We start from the raw sequence: 18,280 nt of genomic DNA on the forward strand, positions 1-18,280 counted from the left end.
GATTGCTTCATATGAGACCGCTTCAGCTTTGGCTTCACGACTGAGTCCCGAGGTGGGCATGGCAACACGGCACGCTCCGAGTACCAGTTACTCCGACCTGCCGTCAGTTCTTCACCCCGTGGGCGAACCTCAGTTTTCTCAGGGCGGGTGTCCCCCTGGAACGAGCTTCCCGGCATGTTGTTGTCTCAACAGATGCCTCCACCACGGGCTGGGGCGCCATGTGCAATGGACATGCTGCTACGGGCTCCTGGACAGGACCCCAGCTGCTGTGGCATGTCAATTGCCTCGAGTTGTTGGCAGTGCGCCTTGCCCTGGACCGCTTCCGGGCGTTGCTCAGGGGTCAACAGGTACTAGTCCGTTCAGACAATACCGCCACTGTAGCGTACATCAACCATCAAGGTGGTCTACGCTCCCGCCGTATGTCACAACTCGCTCGCCACCTCCTCCTATGGAGTCAGAAGCATCTGAGGTCGCTTCGAGCCATCTTCATTCCCGGAGCGCTGAACTGTGCAGCCGACGAGCTCTCACGGCTTCGGCCACTCCCTGGAGAATGGCGACTCCATCCCCAGTCGGTTCAGCTGATTTGGGACCAGTTCGGGGACGCGCAGATAGATCTGTTTGCCTCTCACGACTCGACCCATTGCGCCCAGTTTTATTCCCTGACCGAGGGCACGCTCGGCACGGATGCTCTGGCGCACAGCTGGCCGCAGGGCCGCAAGTATGCGTTTCCCCCAGTGAGCCTTCTTGCGCAAGGTCAGGGAGGACGAGGAGCAGGTCATTCTGGTTGCCCCTTACTGGCCCAACCGGACCTGGTTCCCCGAACTAGTACTCCTCGCGACAGCACCTCCCTGGCCGATCCCTCTGAGGAAGAACCTTCTTTCTCAGGGACGGGGCACCCTATGGCACCCTCGTCCCGATCTTTGGAGCCTCCACGGGGGTGGCTACCTTCACTTCCGCTATAGCGTCGTCCACGAGACACGTCTATGCGTTGAAGTGGAACCTCTTCGTCAACTGGTGTTCTTCTCACCGAGAAGACCCCCGGAGATGCTCGATCAGCGTTGTGCTTTCCTTCCTTCAACAGGGGTTGGAGCGAAGGCTGTCTCCCTCCACCCTGAAGGTCTATGTTGCCGCCATTGCCGCACACCATGACCTCATCGAAGGTAAGTCGGTGGGGAAGCACGACCTGGTCATCAGGTTCCTGAGAGGAGCGAGGAGACTAAATCTGCCTCGCCCTCCTCTCGTTCCCTCTTGGGACCTCTCAGTGGTTCTAACTGCCCTGAAGAGTGCTCCCTTTGAGCCCCTGCAATCAGTCGAGCTTAAGTTCCTGTCTATGAAGACAGCGCTCCTGGTTGCACTGGCCTCCATCAAGAGGGTTGGGGACCTGCACGCATTCTTCGTTGACGAAGCGTGCCTGGAATTTGGGCCGGCTTCCTCTCACGTGATCCTGAGACCCCGGCCTGGATACGTGCCCAAGGTTCCTACCACTCCCTTTCGGGATCAGGTGGTGAACCTGCAAGCACTGCCCTCGGAGGAGGCAGACCCAGCCTTGGCACTGCTCTGTCCAGTACGCGCTCTCCGCGCCTATGTACACAGAACGCAGTGTTTCAGGACCTCAGACCAGCTCTTTGTCTGTTATGGTGGGAAGCTGAAGGGAAAGGCTCTCTCCAAGCAAAGGTTGTCTCACTGGATAGTGGACACCATTGCTTTGGCATACCAGCAGCAAGGTCGACTGTGCCCCCTTGGTGTGACTGCCCACTCCACCCGGAGTGTGGCGTCCTCTTGGGCTCTAGCGCATGGCGCGTCGCTAACAGACATCTGCAGAGCTGCAGGCTGGGCGACACCTAACACATTCGCCAGATTCTATAATCTCCGAGTGGAGCCTGTGTCCTCTCGTGTACTCGCTTCAACCAGCTAGTACCGGACCCGCTCAGGTGTCTTCGCTTGCTCGCCATTCCACTCCACGGACTGGATACGTGTGACATTCTCCTCAGGTGAGCTTTCCCGAAAGCCCTGAGCTCCTCCAGCACTCCTGACGTCGGTGCCAGTGTCTATTGCCTGTGCGTCGGCTAGATGCCTCCCGTGTGCACGGTCCCTCCTCTGAGCGACCCCCACATGTGTATTTCCACTGTAAGCATCTCTGAGCATGTGTCTTTCCCTTGGCAAGCCACCTTGCCACCCCTGGGGTTGAAATATTCCACCTGCGGCTGGACACCCCAGTGTTTTCCATATGCTTCCTTCGGGTCATATGTGTATTCTCTAAGTCCCCCCCCTCTGGGTTGGCATTAATTGCATACTTCCCCTAAGCTTGGGATATGCTTCCCAGTGTACTTTGGTATTCCTGTGATAAATGGAGTCCGTTGTCCAGGCTGACAGGGATCTCGATTTTCGCAGGGCACTGGAAGACAGCTGAGAATGTGGCGTGATTAGACTGGTAACCCCATTCGTCGTCATCCGACGTAACTCGGAGTGACAACGAAAGGGAACGTCTACGGTTACGTATGTAACCCTCGTTCCCTGAGTAGGGAACGGAGACGTTACGTCTGCCTGCCACTTTCCGCTGTACCGCGGGGATCGCCTGAGCTCAGTCTTGGCTCCTCAGCGAAGAAACATATCTGCTTGCTGCCGGCTTCCTCCTTTTATACCCACGAGGTGGGGCGGAGTTACGCCATGCAAATTCCGCAGACCCATGGCATTTCTTTGCCATTGGCTCGTTTTGTAATACTCGAAGTTGATAGGCTTTCTAAGCGAAACCCCATTCGTCGTCATCCGACGTAACGTCTCCGTTCCCTACTCAGGGAACGAGGGTTACATACGTAACCGTAGACGTTTTTCTGTAACTGATTAAAAAAAATCTATGAACAGTATTAAAGAAAATAAATTGATGTCTAACTTGTAAGACTAGTCTTAGAGGTTTATGCAACCGCCCCCTGTTCACAAGCTGGGGTGGGACTTTTCCCTATATGGCTTTTGTGGCACATATGAGGTATTTCTGGGTGTTTCTCCCTCATATCTGCTTCTAGGTCTTAAATATGGCATTTCTCTGAGGTTTAGAATCCAGTATTCCTGTAAATATTTTGCCTTTTATGAATTTAATAAAGATCTCTGTCTCGTAGGCTATATTCTGTCCAAACATAAAAATCTACGTCAGGTGACCTGTAAATGCGCAGAAATGTTGGGCGTATTTTCAATTCGCAATTTCAATTTGCACAATTTGAAGGGTAATGGAAACTCGGCTAGTGACTGAACAATTAATAAATACTTTAGATTGGACTAAACCATATATTTGGAAAAAATTATTTAATTGCATGTTGTGGTTTGCATTTAAATCGCAGGCATAGGCCTACAACTAATATACATATTAGAATTATTCATACAACAGGGGCCTATATAGTATAACTGCTGGAATTTGTGGGCCCCTGTAGCCTATCCTGTGGGGAAAAATAGGATTGGATTAACACATGATAGTTATGAAAGTTGTTTCGATCCAGTAGGCTAAGTTAAACAGTATACTGAGTCCTCCAAAAATTGTCTTTAAAGGCAAAACTGATGATGACACCAGATCACACATAGACAATCAACTTTTAGTTTTTTACATTAATATGGCTGGTATTTAGCCCAATGATCAATAGGGTTACATTGGGTAAACAGAAAATGTTGTTGTGGTATTTCTCACTTCATAAACAACAGGTGGCAGCAGTGGTTAATTTGTCCCTGTAGGTCTGCAGCTCTGAACTATTACAGTGTGGAGATCTGCAAGCCAATCTACTCTCTGATTCAAAGCAATGAAATTCTAAGTGTCAAAGATGTTGATCCAGGAAAATACTTTTAGTGAAGCATGTTTTGCTTGTGGCCACAATTTCATGACTAAGTTCATAAATTTCATCGGAAAGTAACTTGACGGCATGCAGTTATTTCTTAAGTTTCATAATGATCACAAGGCATTTATGCTAAAATTGTATGTCAAAACAACTAGTATTTGTGTACCCATTGTCCACATTTTAAGGGGACTGTTATATAATGACTAAGGATAATTATCAAGCAGGCTGTAAAACAGTACCTTATCAAAGACTCTATGTTTTGCAGGAACATAGTAATAACCACCATATAATAAAATAACTAGTTGTACATCTGTATTTACTGTATGTTTCGTATTAAGAACAGTTACACAGAACATTTAACTTCTGTAAAAGCAATGAATTTAGAAATAAAGAGTTCTGTCATTTCATCACAGTTCAGAGTTACACGTAATAATGGAAATGCTTTTACACATTTTTCACGGGGGAAAAGAGGAAGAAACAAATTTCAAGTCAGTGCACATGCATGTCATTTTAACTGATATTAAAGAATTAGAAGAACTTTCACAATATGTAATACCTTTGTAATCTTGCCATTTCTTTTTGAGTATGACATGAGAACAAGACTCGTGTAAAAAAATGTTTTTGCTTAAGTGTATTACTGAAATAATATTATGCATTAATAAGGCATACCATATATTCCTTGTACACTGTTCAGAATCCATCCATGATACTTTGTCAACATAAAACACACAATAAAAGTTAAAGTTTAACTCATTACATCTGCCTTGATAAATCCGTATCAGTTGCGTTTCTATTATCACACCCTGACGGTAAAATAAAGTATATGACCTTATAAATATACAAAAGAGCTGAAAACAAGAACCAGAAGGTAGAATGAGCAAGAAATTAACTCTTTATTTTAAGCTAATTCAATTCCTGTCAAATGTCATTGAAGTTTACATAAATTATAAACTACAAAACAGTAGTTATATCACATTCTTTGGTAAAGATAATGAACAAGTTAGGCAATCAGACAATAAAACTGCCATGGAAATAACAGCCATATATATTTTTTTTAACCAAAGCTTATACTGTTTATGACAATAATAAAATGTTGCCTCCTCATTTCTTTTCCCTGTGTGACGTTGTGTTCAGGTCTAAAGATGAATTTAGTCATGGAACCTCTGTTTTTAATTACCCATAATCACAGTTATTTTATTTTCAGTGAAGGAAAAAAAGAATGAGGATGTATCTGATGGTTTCTGAGAAACTGTTTGGTGTGATAGCTAAACATTAGCCTATAAATATAAAACATTTAAGGAAGAATGTATATGGACTGTTTAGATAAGATGAATATAATCTACACATTAGCAGAACACAGTCCTCTGCTCTGAACATTCGTCACTGTTTCAATTTGAAGGATCTGGAACATTATCAAGTGTGAATCACACACTATAATTAAAAGGCACTGGATTATGACACAAATATGACGCAAAAAGTGGATATTTGATATGATGTTCAGTCATATGCTATAAAGGCATGCTGTGGGAGACCGGGGATGGTTGTAACAAGGGATGAGTTGTAATACGGTCAGTTAACCAAATTACGTACAGGGATGTAATCATACATGGCCACCATCCTATTGAGGTGACAGTAGAAGTAATAGGTATTTGTGTAAAAATGTGAAGATAAATTTAAGATAGACAAATCAATACTTCACTTCATAATTTGATTTGCGATAAGGTTTATGTATGTTAATAGACAGAACATGTTTCATCTGAATCCGCAGCTTCTTGTTTAACTGGAACAGTCATCTCTGGGCTGGGAAGGGTTGTAACAAAATAAGACATTGTATAAGCTGATATTTGAAAGCCCATGTTTTATGTCATTTATTTCAGTTTATTTTAATGAAAATAAATAAATGCATGTGCATAAATTCAAACAGATATCCATGTTTTCTCTATAACGTTGTAACCCCAAACTATACTGTTACAACTCACTCCTGTAGATGGTATGTTGAAATGTAATTTTGTATGTGACATTATTTTTCACAATAGAGAGATTTCAAAACAAGTTGTAAATTTCAAAATCAATTTGTATCAGATAAATCTGTGAACATTGTATCAAAATTTAAGATAAATAGCCCTGACCAATAAATGTTAAAAAGTGATACCACCCTCCCCTGTCTCCCCTATCATAATTATGAAAACAGAACAATTACACAGCCTGACAGGTCATCTTGCATTCAAAACTATAATAAAAATGTTACATTTCACTTACACAACAACATTCAGCAAATTAAAGCTAAATTAAAGAAATAAAACAAAATGTGGTAAATGTGCAATATGTGGAAGACTCAGAGCAGTAGATTTCAGTGTCTTCACTTCCTCACCTGCGCAAAGGAGGGTTTGATACCTGAAAGGAGATGTTACACAAGCATATGATAAAAGAAAGCAACCAAATGATTTCCTTATTGTTTTACTGCATGGCTGCAGGACAGAATAAATAGCATTTGTTTATGATGCATTACAGTTTTATTGCAGCTAAAGTACACATATGGTTTTCTACAATGGGATATGCTACATTTTTTATATGAAACTGCTCACCTGACTTCCATAGGGAGGTGGAGGAGCCTTTGACTTGGCTCCAGATTTTACTTCTGCATACTCTGTACTAGACTCACTTGCATTCCCCAGAATCATTCTCTCTCCACCAGCCTTCTGGAAATGGCTGATGTCTGCATAGTTCAATTCCTACAAATAGTCAATTATTTTTGTTAAATTACAATGTCAAATTAGGTAAAAAACAGATCTTTTTTTTTCTTGTTGCTGATATTTAAATGGTGAAAAAGAATTGTCACTATTAAACAGTGGTAATTATCATGATAATCAAAATGACTGAATATATGCCAATATCCATAGCTCACTGCAGTCATTTCGGTCCTTTTGAACCGACTTTAAAAATACACACATCCCTCCTGCTATAAAAGCCATAAACTCTTTAATTACCTCTGAGATAAAAGAGTCAAGAGACAGAACAACTGAATATCAGTTACTACCACTGAAAAACACCTTTAAGTGTTTGTAATGTGTCATTTCACATCAGACTTACAGTTTTAAATCAGGTATTTAGAGAATAAAAGGTAAAAATGGTTGTGATAATGAGGAGAAAACAAAAACTGAAAGTCACTCACAGGCTCTTGTCTGCTTTGTTCTGCTGCTTAAAGAAAGAAACGTTCAATAAGTTTGATACTGAGAGAATTATGTTCTGAATCATCTGTAATAGATAATCTGAAATCTGTTATGGGAGGGACAGTTTCTTGGTCAATCTGGCTACAAATAGTAAGTAGTGTTGATTTAATCAGAACTTACTTGTGTTGAAATTATGAATAAATAACAAACATACCTCCACTTGCCCGTCCATTTCTGTGAAGGCTTAGATTTGGGCTGTAGTGTAAAGACAAATACATTTTGTAAAGTAGTTGTTTATCTGTACTACATTTTGTCTCACAAAAGCAGCTTATTACAGTTGTTTTACTGAAATTGTTTTATTATCAGATAAATACAGGCCCGGTTTCAGAATTAAATCACAAAGGGTGCTTCTGAAATTAGTGAAAAAGCTTCTAAGTACCACCATAACAAAAATGTTGATGTTCAGTGGGAGATTTAGAAGTTTAAAAGTCAGTATTTTTACAAATAATTATGCAACAACATTCAAAAAAATATTATGAGGGCTGCGGGCATGTATTACTGACTATGTATAACAAATGAGCATTTTATTATTCACAATGCTAGTCACAATACCAATACCAAAATTTCAGTAGTCAGTAACTATACCTGTACAATTACAGGATTCTCAGTACCAATTTCAGTACCAGAGCAAAAGCTATTGGAGCACACTTCCTTTACTATTTACATATTGAAGTATATTGTTATATACATTTTTATTTTACCACGGGTTGCCGTGTAGTTAAATCCCAAGGAAGATGTGTGATGCAGAACCAACGAGAAATAAACACTTTTAATAAACACAAATAGTGATAGCATACACAACTAACGTTATTTCAAATAAGAGACAATGAATAGAGGAGAACTCAGGGCCTAAAGAAGAAAGATCATCAACAGAACAGGGAACAGGTGTGAACTAATCTGAAACCATGACATCTGATGAATGACTCGAAAACAGGCATGTACAGACAATTAAAACTTAGCGTGCTAAAAAATGGAAAGGTTATTCCTTTGTGTTTTTCAAAAACAGAGGACAACATTGTCAAATTGATCCCTGTTCACACAGATTTGCGGAAACGATTAAAAACGCTGTATTGTGCTGCCAGGCCAGTAGTTGGCGATGTCACTTTGTAAAGAAACACAACACACCTATTCATACTTTGCATGTTACGTCACAAGTACTGGCTGGCGGGCAAGAACGTCGTTCTCTAGCAACGAAACCCCGTAAACTAATCAAAGATCTTGCCAGGACATCGCCAGTTTTAATATACAAAAGTTGGTGTTTTGAGGGGTAAACGACATGCAAGATAGTTGTTGTGCGATTGGATGCCCTATTATTCAGCATAATCGGATTAAGAACGTGCATGTAAACGCGCTCATTCCCTGAAAGTGAAAGTAGAAACGGACTAAGCTTTCAGCATCTGTCGCTGCATTAATGCCGCGTTCCCTCAGAGACGACGATGGATATAATGGTATAGCGACTATCTTAATTTACTGGTTTAATATTTCTCTTGTGGACCTACATTAATGACAGTAGAAAATTTGAAGAATATTTATTTTTAAACAGGTTTTTGAAGCTGCTTTTGATTTTCACAGATGGCAGAGTTGTGCTGTTCGTGAACTAAAGACTGTTTTTAGGCCTATATCATTTCAGTTATATTATTAATATTTAGTAATTGTATTGTTTTTAGTGTTATTGGTGTCATTAAACGTTTTGTTAATGTGCTATGGAAACAAAATAGCCTCACTATACTGGCTGGCCACTATTTGTCGCCATTTTGTCAGCGTTTGTTGCCCGCCAGGTATCCATGGTAGTCACGTGACTGCAAAGTATGAATAGACCCCTTTTCAGTTGGTAAACATGATGACGTTTTTATGTGGGCGGAGCTTAGGTGGAGGCAGAACGATCCCTCTGGCCGCTTCACTAACGCTAGTTTGCATGTTTTGTTAGCTTGTTTTTTAAAGTGATCGGAGAAAAACAGATTTTATCTTAATGTGCAAGGTCACTCTCTGTCCAGGTTATTTGCAAAAGTTAATTTTAACAGACGGAACCAGATTGGCCGACCCATACATGCTCAGTAAATGGATGGACGATCTGACAGGATTAACGTTACCTCGGGTGAGTGAGTGGCCTGCCTTCTACACCGACCTGATAGAGAAACCGAGAGCAAAGACAAACTGAGGGCATATACATCTTTATTCTTTAGATGCCTATAACTATGTGATGAATGGTCTTGACTTGTGGCATCATTACATTGCGCGGTCCTGCCCAGCGCCAAGGCCAGAAGACGACAATGTAAAGTGACATACAGTGCAATTTTAATGATGTGAATATTTTCTAGAAATAAAAATATTTTTTATGTATTACAATTATATTAATTAACTATGTATTTGATTATTCTCTTTCTTACCAGGTTCTTCAAAAAGTCTATCACAATCAATAACAACAATGTATACAATCATAGATGATTCACAAATAATCACAATAATTTAGAAAACATTATGCGATAAAATTTCAAATTGGATCCTGTAGGTGATTCTTGCACCCAGAAAAACAACAAGATGACATTTAATAATAATAATAATAATTTAAAATTCTTATTCTGTAGCCGAATCTGTGCTGGTTTGTATTGGCCGCCTCCAGTTTTCTCTATGTTTTGCCTCCAGCTAACGCCGTGACGTAATTGTGACGTCGGCGCAAAAGGGGTCTATAGACTGAACATGTAATATGCATGTGTGCATGATGCCATCGTTTTTACAAATTCACATTTTTTTAGTTTACAGAGAGACTATAACGGTATAGTTTTAAAAAACGTACACTTTGAAACCCAAGTTTGTGTTTTCAGGACCCCAAAACGCTGTTGTTGTGTAAATGAACTACAAATAATGCATGAAAGTACCCGGCTGTGTTCTTGATAATAAGTCTGTAACTGTAACTAGAAATACCAGAAGTCATTGCAGGCGGACAACATGTAGAAGCCTGAAAGCTTTAAACTTCTCTTCTCACTCAAGCAATGTTTTAATAGGTTATGGCATCTGTGATGTTATGTGTTATTTATTGTGCATTGGGCAGCGCTTTCCTGCAATATGCTGATATGGTCTGTTGAGCAACAATATCACAGCACTTTTCAGTCCTCACAAAGATGCATTCTGTGTCCTTGTGTCCTTCTGAGTTTGTTCTTTCAAAATAGTCTGGCAAGACTGGTCTCCATGAGAAAGCAAAGCTGTTGCGTATGCAACCCACCGTTCCCTGAAGGAGGGAACGGAGGACGTAGTCGACGGTCAACTGAATTGGGATCTCGCTAGAGAGCCTATCCTCTTCGAGTACTATTGAACGAGCCAATGTAATTGGCGTGCGTGATTTGCATCACACACTCCGCCCCCGCAGCGCGGATATAAAGACGGAAGTGGATGCACGCACTAGTTGCTTTTCGCTGAGGAGCCGAGAGTAACCCGGGGTCAGCGGTGGTCCAGCGGTAGTGGCAACGGGACTACGTCCTCCGTTCCCTCCTTCAGGTGGGTTGCATACGCAACCAGGACGTTCCCTTTCAGACGATAACGTCAGACGTAGTCGACGGTCGACTGAATTAGGATAACCTTTGAAAACGCCACTAACGCTGCCACCTTCCAGTGCCTAAACCAAAGCCTCCTGATGCCCCCGCAAATTTAAGGCGGGGAAGGACAGGGCTTAGGCCAGGGAAGTCACTGCTGTTCCTACAGGACTATTGGGAAAGCGTTCCCCGTACATTGGAAGGAAGGGACGCTGCGGAAGCCACATCCAACCCAGAGGGAGGTAACATGGAGAATACACATATGAACTGGGCGGAAACCGGGCAGTCTAACATATGGAATGTCGCTGGGGTGGCTCCAGCCTAAGACGGGGGGAGACACACCGGAAAGTGACGGCAGAGAGACTCTGCCGAGGGAAGACACTGGCTAGCCGAAGGGAGCCGTATCGTGGAAGAATACACATATGGAGTCGCCGTAGGGACCGCAACATATGGACCCAGCCTAACACAGGTTCCACACTGCTTACGAGTGGTAGGCCTAACACCAGACGTTCCGCACGTCCGACGTCGGAGGGGTGTGGAGGAACTCAACAGGGTTCAATTTTAAGGGAACTCAACTGGAGTAGAAAGGCGCACGTATCCAGTCCATAGGAGGGGAATGGCGCAGCAAGCCGACACTTGAACCGGGCTCACGGTGAAACTGGCTTCATGAGAAGGGAGCCCACGGGAAGCAGCGGTTCAACTAGGTGTCGTCCAGCCCCCAACTCTAGAATCTGTTTACCAAAGCATATCGTCAACGCCCAGGCGGAGCACTTTACACTCATCATAGAGGAGCTCAACACCTAAGTGGACATGTTGCATCTCGGATTTTTACCGAAATGAAGGCAAGCACTAAGTGCAACTTTGCATGGAAACAGCCTTCCCTCTCTGCTGAGTTCCAACAGATATTTGTAGAGCTGGTCTGAGGTCTATGGCTTGCATTCTGTACACGTCCAAGCGAACGGACAGAGAAGCCAGGGCTGGATCTGCCTCCTCCAGAGCAGCGCTTGCAGGCTCACCACCTGCTCCTATTACGGGAGAGGTAGGAACCATGGGCACAATCCGAGCCGGGGTCTCAGCTTGTGAGAGTTAGCCGGCCCAGACTCCAGGCACAATACGTTGACCGAAAGCGAGCAAGTCCCTACCCTCTAGTAGAGACCACGTGAGCAGGAGAACTGATATAACAGAATTTTTAACTCACTGCCTGCAGTGGCTCAGGGGCGGTCTCTGCAGTGCAGTCCCACCAGGGACAAGGCCCAAGAGGATAAAGAGGGATGCAAGGATTTACAAGACCTTGCTCCTCAGGAACCTGACGATCAGAACGTGCGTCTGCCCACTTCTGCAACATGATGAGCGTCGTTTAAACACCGAGGAAACATCATTTTGAGGGTGAAGGAAAACAGCCTACTCCAACCCATTTTGCAGGAAAGAGAGCACTGAAGTGATCGTAAACTTTCAGGATCTCCTCTGGAGAGAAGATGCACTCAACGACTAGGTTCCACTTCTAAAGGCGTAAGCACGCTACCCATTTCTAGGGGGTGCTCGCAGAAGTGATGGTAACTATCACATGTCCCTGTGATAGCCACCTGAACCTCCGCGTTCAGATGTAAGACCGCCCGGAATCTCCGGGGGAAGAACGCGGGTGCCATCGTGCCCCTCCCTGGAAGAGTTTTCAAGGGAAGTCAGGAAGGCTGTCGATGGGAACCAGGTCTAGTTGGGCCAATAAGGGGCAACTATGAAGACCTGTTCCTCTCCTGACTTGGCACGTAGGTGCAAGCGACAGGCGCAAAAAGACAGGAGCATTGCTCAACACAACATGTGAAGATCACTGGGCTTCCGGAGCATTTTCTGCTCAGCACTTGAGTGTGATAAGTTCACTGAGCTTCAGGAGCATTCCTGCTCAACACCTGAGTGTGATAAACTCACTGAGCTTCAGGAGCATTTCTGCTCAACCCTTGAGTGCGATAAACTCACTGAGCTTCAGGAGCATTTCTGCTCAACCCTTGAGTGCGAAGAACTTCACTGAGCACCAGGAGCATTTCTGCTCAGCACTGCGTGTGATGAATTCACTGAGCTACAGGAGCATTTCTGCTCAACACCTGAGTGAATGAACTCACTGAGCTACAGGAGCATTGCTGCTCAACACCTGAGTGCGATGAACTTCACTGAGTTTCAGGAGCATTTCTGCTCAACATGAAGTGTGATGAATTCACTGACTTGAGCAGGCGCAAGGCAACCATGAGTCGCAGTCGCTTTTAGAAGGCTCACTGGGGTTAAACGCATTTCTGCGGGCCCCTGGACAGCTGAGAGCCAGTGTTTGTCCAAGGGTAGTCTGCTCGGTTTGTACAAACACTGGCAGGAAGACGAAACCGGAGGGGCAACTGAGCGGCCCCGGAATAGTCATGACCCAGCTGGACCCAGGGGATGGAGTTTCCACTTGCCCTGGCTATAACTGTCGTGAGGCTCGATGGCGGCACGATTGAGTAGAGCGGGAAGAGTGGAACAAAGCGTCCTCAGAAGCTTCTGACTCCAAGGAGGAGGTGACGGGTGAGTTGTGACATGCAAGGGAAGCTTGCGCAACGGTTGCAATGTCTAACAACTCGAGGCACGAATGCCCGTGTAGTCGAGGGTCGCCCAGGCCCCCGTTAAAACACACCCTTTGTACATGGCCCCTCTGTTGAAGAGGGTTTGGCAGCAGACCGGGATGAACTATAGTCACACAAGGTGAGCTGCTGTGCCACGGTCACCTCGGGACTCGATCATGAAGCTAGCGCTGAAGCGGTCACATATGGAGGAAGCAAATGGTTGCAACTACCATATATCCCAGGAGCCTCTGAAAGTTCTTTCAGTGGGACCCTTTCTCACTTCAAACACCAGCTGAACACATTCTCATTGGAGAGACGTGTTAGACCGAGTCCATCTCCAAAACTGAAAAAGAGATACTCAGCCCGTGGGCGAGATTACTCTCTTCCAGTTGACCTGAAGACCCAACGGGCTCTGGAGCACTCGAAGGGAAGGACACTGTACTGATACTCCACCCTTACACGCAACCCACAGGATGGTCTGCGGTGCGGAAGGTAGAGATCTGTTTTTAAGCACATGTCTTACAGGTCGGAGCTGCAGACCAATCTTGGGCCAAGATGGTCACGACCCACCACCTAGTAGCACGAAGAACGAGTTTACAACTGGCCTTCGTACCGGCTGGAGGAGCGGCTATATCAAATCCTTCGCCACCAGGATAAGATAAGCACGCACAAGTCAGGAGCACTGCTCAACACTCGGTGTGATGAATATCACTGAATTTTCAGGAGCACGTCTGCTCAACACCTAATGTAATGACTATCACTGACTTGAGCGGGGTAGCCGAGCCTGAGGTGGGGCAGCAAAGTAGAGAGAGTGGTGTTAGTGTGCTGTGCAACACTTACCTGTCTCCACAAGCGGCAGGGGGCGCGTGAGAAGGCGGATGACCGGGTCCTCGAACGCACCAAGCTGCCTGCTGGCGACCAAGGGGGAGCTGAGGGGTGTAAGGCTATACAGGGTCACATCCGCCAGACTGGCCCTCTTGGGACCCAGGAACAGATGAAATTGCTCTCTCTTTGAAGTGTGGGTACCGCTTGCTCCGCTTTTTTTTTTTTTTTTTTTAGGGAGCCAGCGGCGGAACAGACACACACACAAACAAAGGTTCGACCGGGCCCTCACCCGGGGGGAGGGAGTGATCGTGCCACTCCAAGAGCATCTCATCCATTCCTGGGCGGCCCGCTCCGGAATGCTTTCGCTGTCACTTGCCACCTGGCTTGGCAGCGCCAGGAGCGGGCTGGGCGTCTCTACTGCGGGCGGCTCCATGCTGAGGCCTGGGTGGAGGCTGCTGCGGAGGGCCAGCAGGAGCGGCGGCCGGGGAACGCCCACGGCGACGAGCAGGCGGAGGAGCTGCCACCGGTGGCGGGTGGAGGCAGCAGTTGGCCACCGGGGCAGGATGTGCCGGATGACCTCCGTCTGCGCTTGAGCTGCAGAGAACTGTTGGATACAGTTCTCCACCGCGTCGCCGACCAGCCCAACCTGGGAAATTGGGGAGACCAGGACCAAACCTTGTCCGCATCCGCCATACCAACCAGGCTGAGCCAACGAAGGCGCTACTGGACCACCAAGGTGGACATCGCCAGACCGATCACGCACGCTACGACACTCATGCACCGGAGGGTGAGGTCGGATGCAGTGCGGTGCTCACCTATGAGCGCACGGTCTGGATTACCCTAGTGCATGTCATGGGTGCCCTAGCCTGCAGCAACGCCATGGCACGCAAGAGGCAGCAGCTTGCCCACAGGCTTTGTAAGCTCTGCCCGTCTGAACGGACGAAAACTCACAGGCCTTAGGGGGGAGACGAGGATCCCCCCAAAAGGCAGCGGCCGCCGGATACAGGTGCACCTGTGTCGACAGACCGCTCCAATGGAGGGACACCTCGCAACCCTTCACCGTTCCTCCATCAAGGGTAATGAGGGGGAAAAGCTATTCAGGCAGTTTCTGGCAGAGAAAGATGCTGTTCACCACCTGATAAGCTCTCCATGCATTTCGGGAAAGAAAGGCACTGGGGCGGCGAGCTGAGAACCAGCGCGGCCCGCCCCAAGATACCAAACTCCAGATTCCAACCGAGACTGAACGGGACACGGTGGAGGTTCCACTCGAGCCCGGCAGCCTCGGCGGCCCGTTTCAGCATAGCTGATAATTCTGGATCCAGCTCGGGCAACATTGAACTCCCGGAGGGAGACAATGCAGCCGAGTCATCATCTCTAGAAGTCAGCTCACCCTCCGATGCTGCAATCGGCGTCCTGTCCTCCAGGGGAGCCCGGAGTGAAACGGCTGGCCCACCCATTACAGATGGACCAGCAGACAACACAGGAGCCTCCAGTGGTTGCAGTGGATGGGAGGAGTGAGGAGCCCACAGGGAATGGTTACCGGGCGGGACATCCAACACTATCCTCCGGTCACCCATCCCACACAGCACCCGAGGGTGGGGCATGGTAATGGGGACTCGCTCTCCGCGAACGAAGGCGAGTCTCGCCCTCAACACTGCGACAGTCATGTTCCCACAGTGAAAACATGAGCTGTCCACAAAAGCTGTCGCAGCGTGCTGTAAGCCCAAACACGTGACACAACAGTTGTGAACATCAGAGAGAGACAGGGAACGACCGTACCCAGAAACGCACCGGCGGAATGACATCTTGAAAAAGACGCAAACGCACCCTTGTTGCTCTTTCAGAAAATAGGACCGTCACCAGTGCCGGAGCACACAGGGGAATGACCGCGGCAACACTGAACAGAGAACTGAAACAGTGAAGCACTCACTTTTACGCCCTCTAACCAGCCATCAACACACACAAACATTTAGAAATTTGTTGCTGTTAAAACAATAGTTGAGAGCTCAAAGCTCGCGATCACCGCTGCACTCGCGCTGTAGAACACCAGCACTGGGAGAGTCTTCCTGAAAAACACTGACACACTCGCTCGTTGTAGACAACAGCACTCTCAGAGACATCAAACGATCGGCTCTGAAGCGAAAGGCAACTAGTGCGTGCATCCACTTCCGTCTTTATATCCGCGCCTCGGGGGCGGAGTGTGTGATGCGAATCACGCACGCCAATTACATTGGCTCGTTCAATAGTACTCAAAGAGGATAGGCTCTCTAGCGAGATCCCAATTCAGTCGACCGTCGACTACATCAGACGTTATCGACTGAAAGGGAACTGAGAAACGGCCACTAATTTTAGCATCTCTGATTGGACATTCCATTCATGTGCTCAACAGACAGGTCTGTGATTTGCTACAATCCTCAAGGCTTTTGCCCAAAGGGACTTGCAAATGAGGAGAGCAATAGAAGCAAATAAACTAACAAAATACTGTGACTTCCCAGATTAGTCTAACGTATTACACATAATTTAAAAAATATATATAAATATAGAATAGAAAAGAACATTGTTACATTTTGAAATCTGCTTTCATCATTTGCAATATTTCCAGTAGCATCTTTAGTGATTTTGCAACCGTTTACTATTTCTTCTCTTGTTGTCCAAAGAAGTGGAGTTACAGGATTTTGCAACAAAAAAAGCACACATGGACTTAAATGGTTTTGCAGCAAAAGACATATGCATTTGACTAAAGTGACATTTGTGAAAATAAGGCATTTCAATAACTGAATAATAACCTTTTCATTTACATTAAAGTGAAATTACAAAACATAAACATAGGAGCCTGATAAAAAAAATGCTAATTTAAAAGAAAATATGTCAGGTGGACTTTTTGGAGGTTTTTGCATTGGAACTCTTCATATAGAACAGAAGCATTTGAAAGCAGCCACATATCAGTGTGGGTACCAAAAACAGTCGGCCAAATATGTTTTGCCAATATGCAATAATAATAGTTTTAACTGAGCGTGCTCTTACATTTAATTGTGGGTGCTTAGCAAAACAGAAACAGCTTGTTTTACTCACATTTTCTTGGTTTTTGTTAAATAGACAATAAGACCACAAATGCCTGCAACTGCCACTAAAATTCCAATGACAATCCCAACTATCGCTCCGGTTGTAAGTCCTCCTCCTCCTCCTCCTCCTCCTCCTCCTTCTCCTCCTCCTCCTCCATCACCACCTACTAAGATAAAGATAAACAACAGATCATGTACTGCACACAATAAGGCTACTTACTGTAATGCACCTTTACCACAATTTTAATTAAAAAACTAAACAAAAAATGATTCATGCATTATGAAGGTATATGAAATGTACTATCTGTCTTTCTATTGGGTGTATTTTATTTAGCAGATTTTTATGCAAATAATTTTATCCAAAGTAATCTAAAACAATACAAAATGTCATAAAAGTACCTATTACTTTTTTTTAACCATACATTTTTGAAAATATAACATTCCTTAATAGGTAAATTAAGATCAAAGCATTGGTTATCAAAAAGTTACAACACATTTCAGGTTAGTTTTATCTTTTTACCTTTAACTAGTAAAGCATGACTTTGTGAGTCGCTTCTCTTTGTGACTCCATTCCAGACAGTGCAGTTGTAATCTCCACTGTGTGTGAAGTCAGTCTCATCTATGGTGAAAGTGTCTGTGGTCACACTGGTGTTTGTTGCGTTAAACTTCCAGCTGAATGAGGTAAAAGGTTCAGAATTTGCAGAGCAAGACAGAGACACTCGAACCCCTAAATCCACCACTTCCGGACCCACAATAGAAACAGCTTCTGGTCCATCTAGAAAAAACACAAAGCACTGAAGTATGTCTATATTTCATCAGGTTTGAGCTCAAATAATCTTGATGTTTAAATGTTTAACACGCACAGTTGATGATAAGGCTGAGTCTTGCTGTCTCAGAGCTGACAGGGTTTCTATAAGTACACTGATATTCCCCACTGTCTGATCTCTGCACTGGACTGATGGACACTGATCTGCTATCAGGTGAGAAGATGATGCGGTTGCTAGGAGACAGAGGACTGTTATCTTTCATCCACTCCACAGAGGTGATGATGCCAGTTCCCTCAGAGGTGATGTTAGCAGTTGAGTCGCCCTCAATTAATAATTCTTCTGGACGAATAAGAATGACATTAGATATTTTTTCTGTGTAAATGAGATAAAGAACAAAACACAGGATCTAAAATTAGTATTTCACATTTAAGACCCAATAAACCTTACAAACAGCAAAAGAGTTTGTGTT

At 45.0% G+C, this 18,280-nt stretch overlaps 1 protein-coding gene across 1 annotated transcript in view; it reads right to left on the reverse strand.

The window, feature by feature from the left end:
• Window positions 1-4,698: 4,698 nt before the first annotated feature.
• Window positions 4,699-18,280, reverse strand: part of LOC143714403 (cell adhesion molecule CEACAM5-like) — a 36,384-nt gene continuing 22,802 nt past the window's right edge. The window contains exons 11-18 of the mRNA XM_077205517.1: window positions 17,908-18,183; window positions 17,565-17,819; window positions 17,055-17,211; window positions 7,203-7,243; window positions 6,991-7,016; window positions 6,404-6,550; window positions 6,190-6,212; window positions 4,699-5,618 (exon numbers count right to left, since the gene is read on the reverse strand). Coding sequence (XP_077061632.1) covers window positions 5,552-5,618; window positions 6,190-6,212; window positions 6,404-6,550; window positions 6,991-7,016; window positions 7,203-7,243; window positions 17,055-17,211; window positions 17,565-17,819; window positions 17,908-18,183 — 992 coding nt within the window. The 3' untranslated portion in view covers window positions 4,699-5,551. The remainder of the gene's footprint in view (window positions 5,619-6,189; window positions 6,213-6,403; window positions 6,551-6,990; window positions 7,017-7,202; window positions 7,244-17,054; window positions 17,212-17,564; window positions 17,820-17,907; window positions 18,184-18,280) is intronic.

The sequence above is a fragment of the Siphateles boraxobius genome, unplaced genomic scaffold (genome assembly GCF_051911475.1).
Source record: "Siphateles boraxobius isolate OS27281-9 unplaced genomic scaffold, OSU_SipBor_1 12, whole genome shotgun sequence".
NCBI classification, from domain to species: Eukaryota; Metazoa; Chordata; class Actinopteri; order Cypriniformes; family Leuciscidae; genus Siphateles; species Siphateles boraxobius.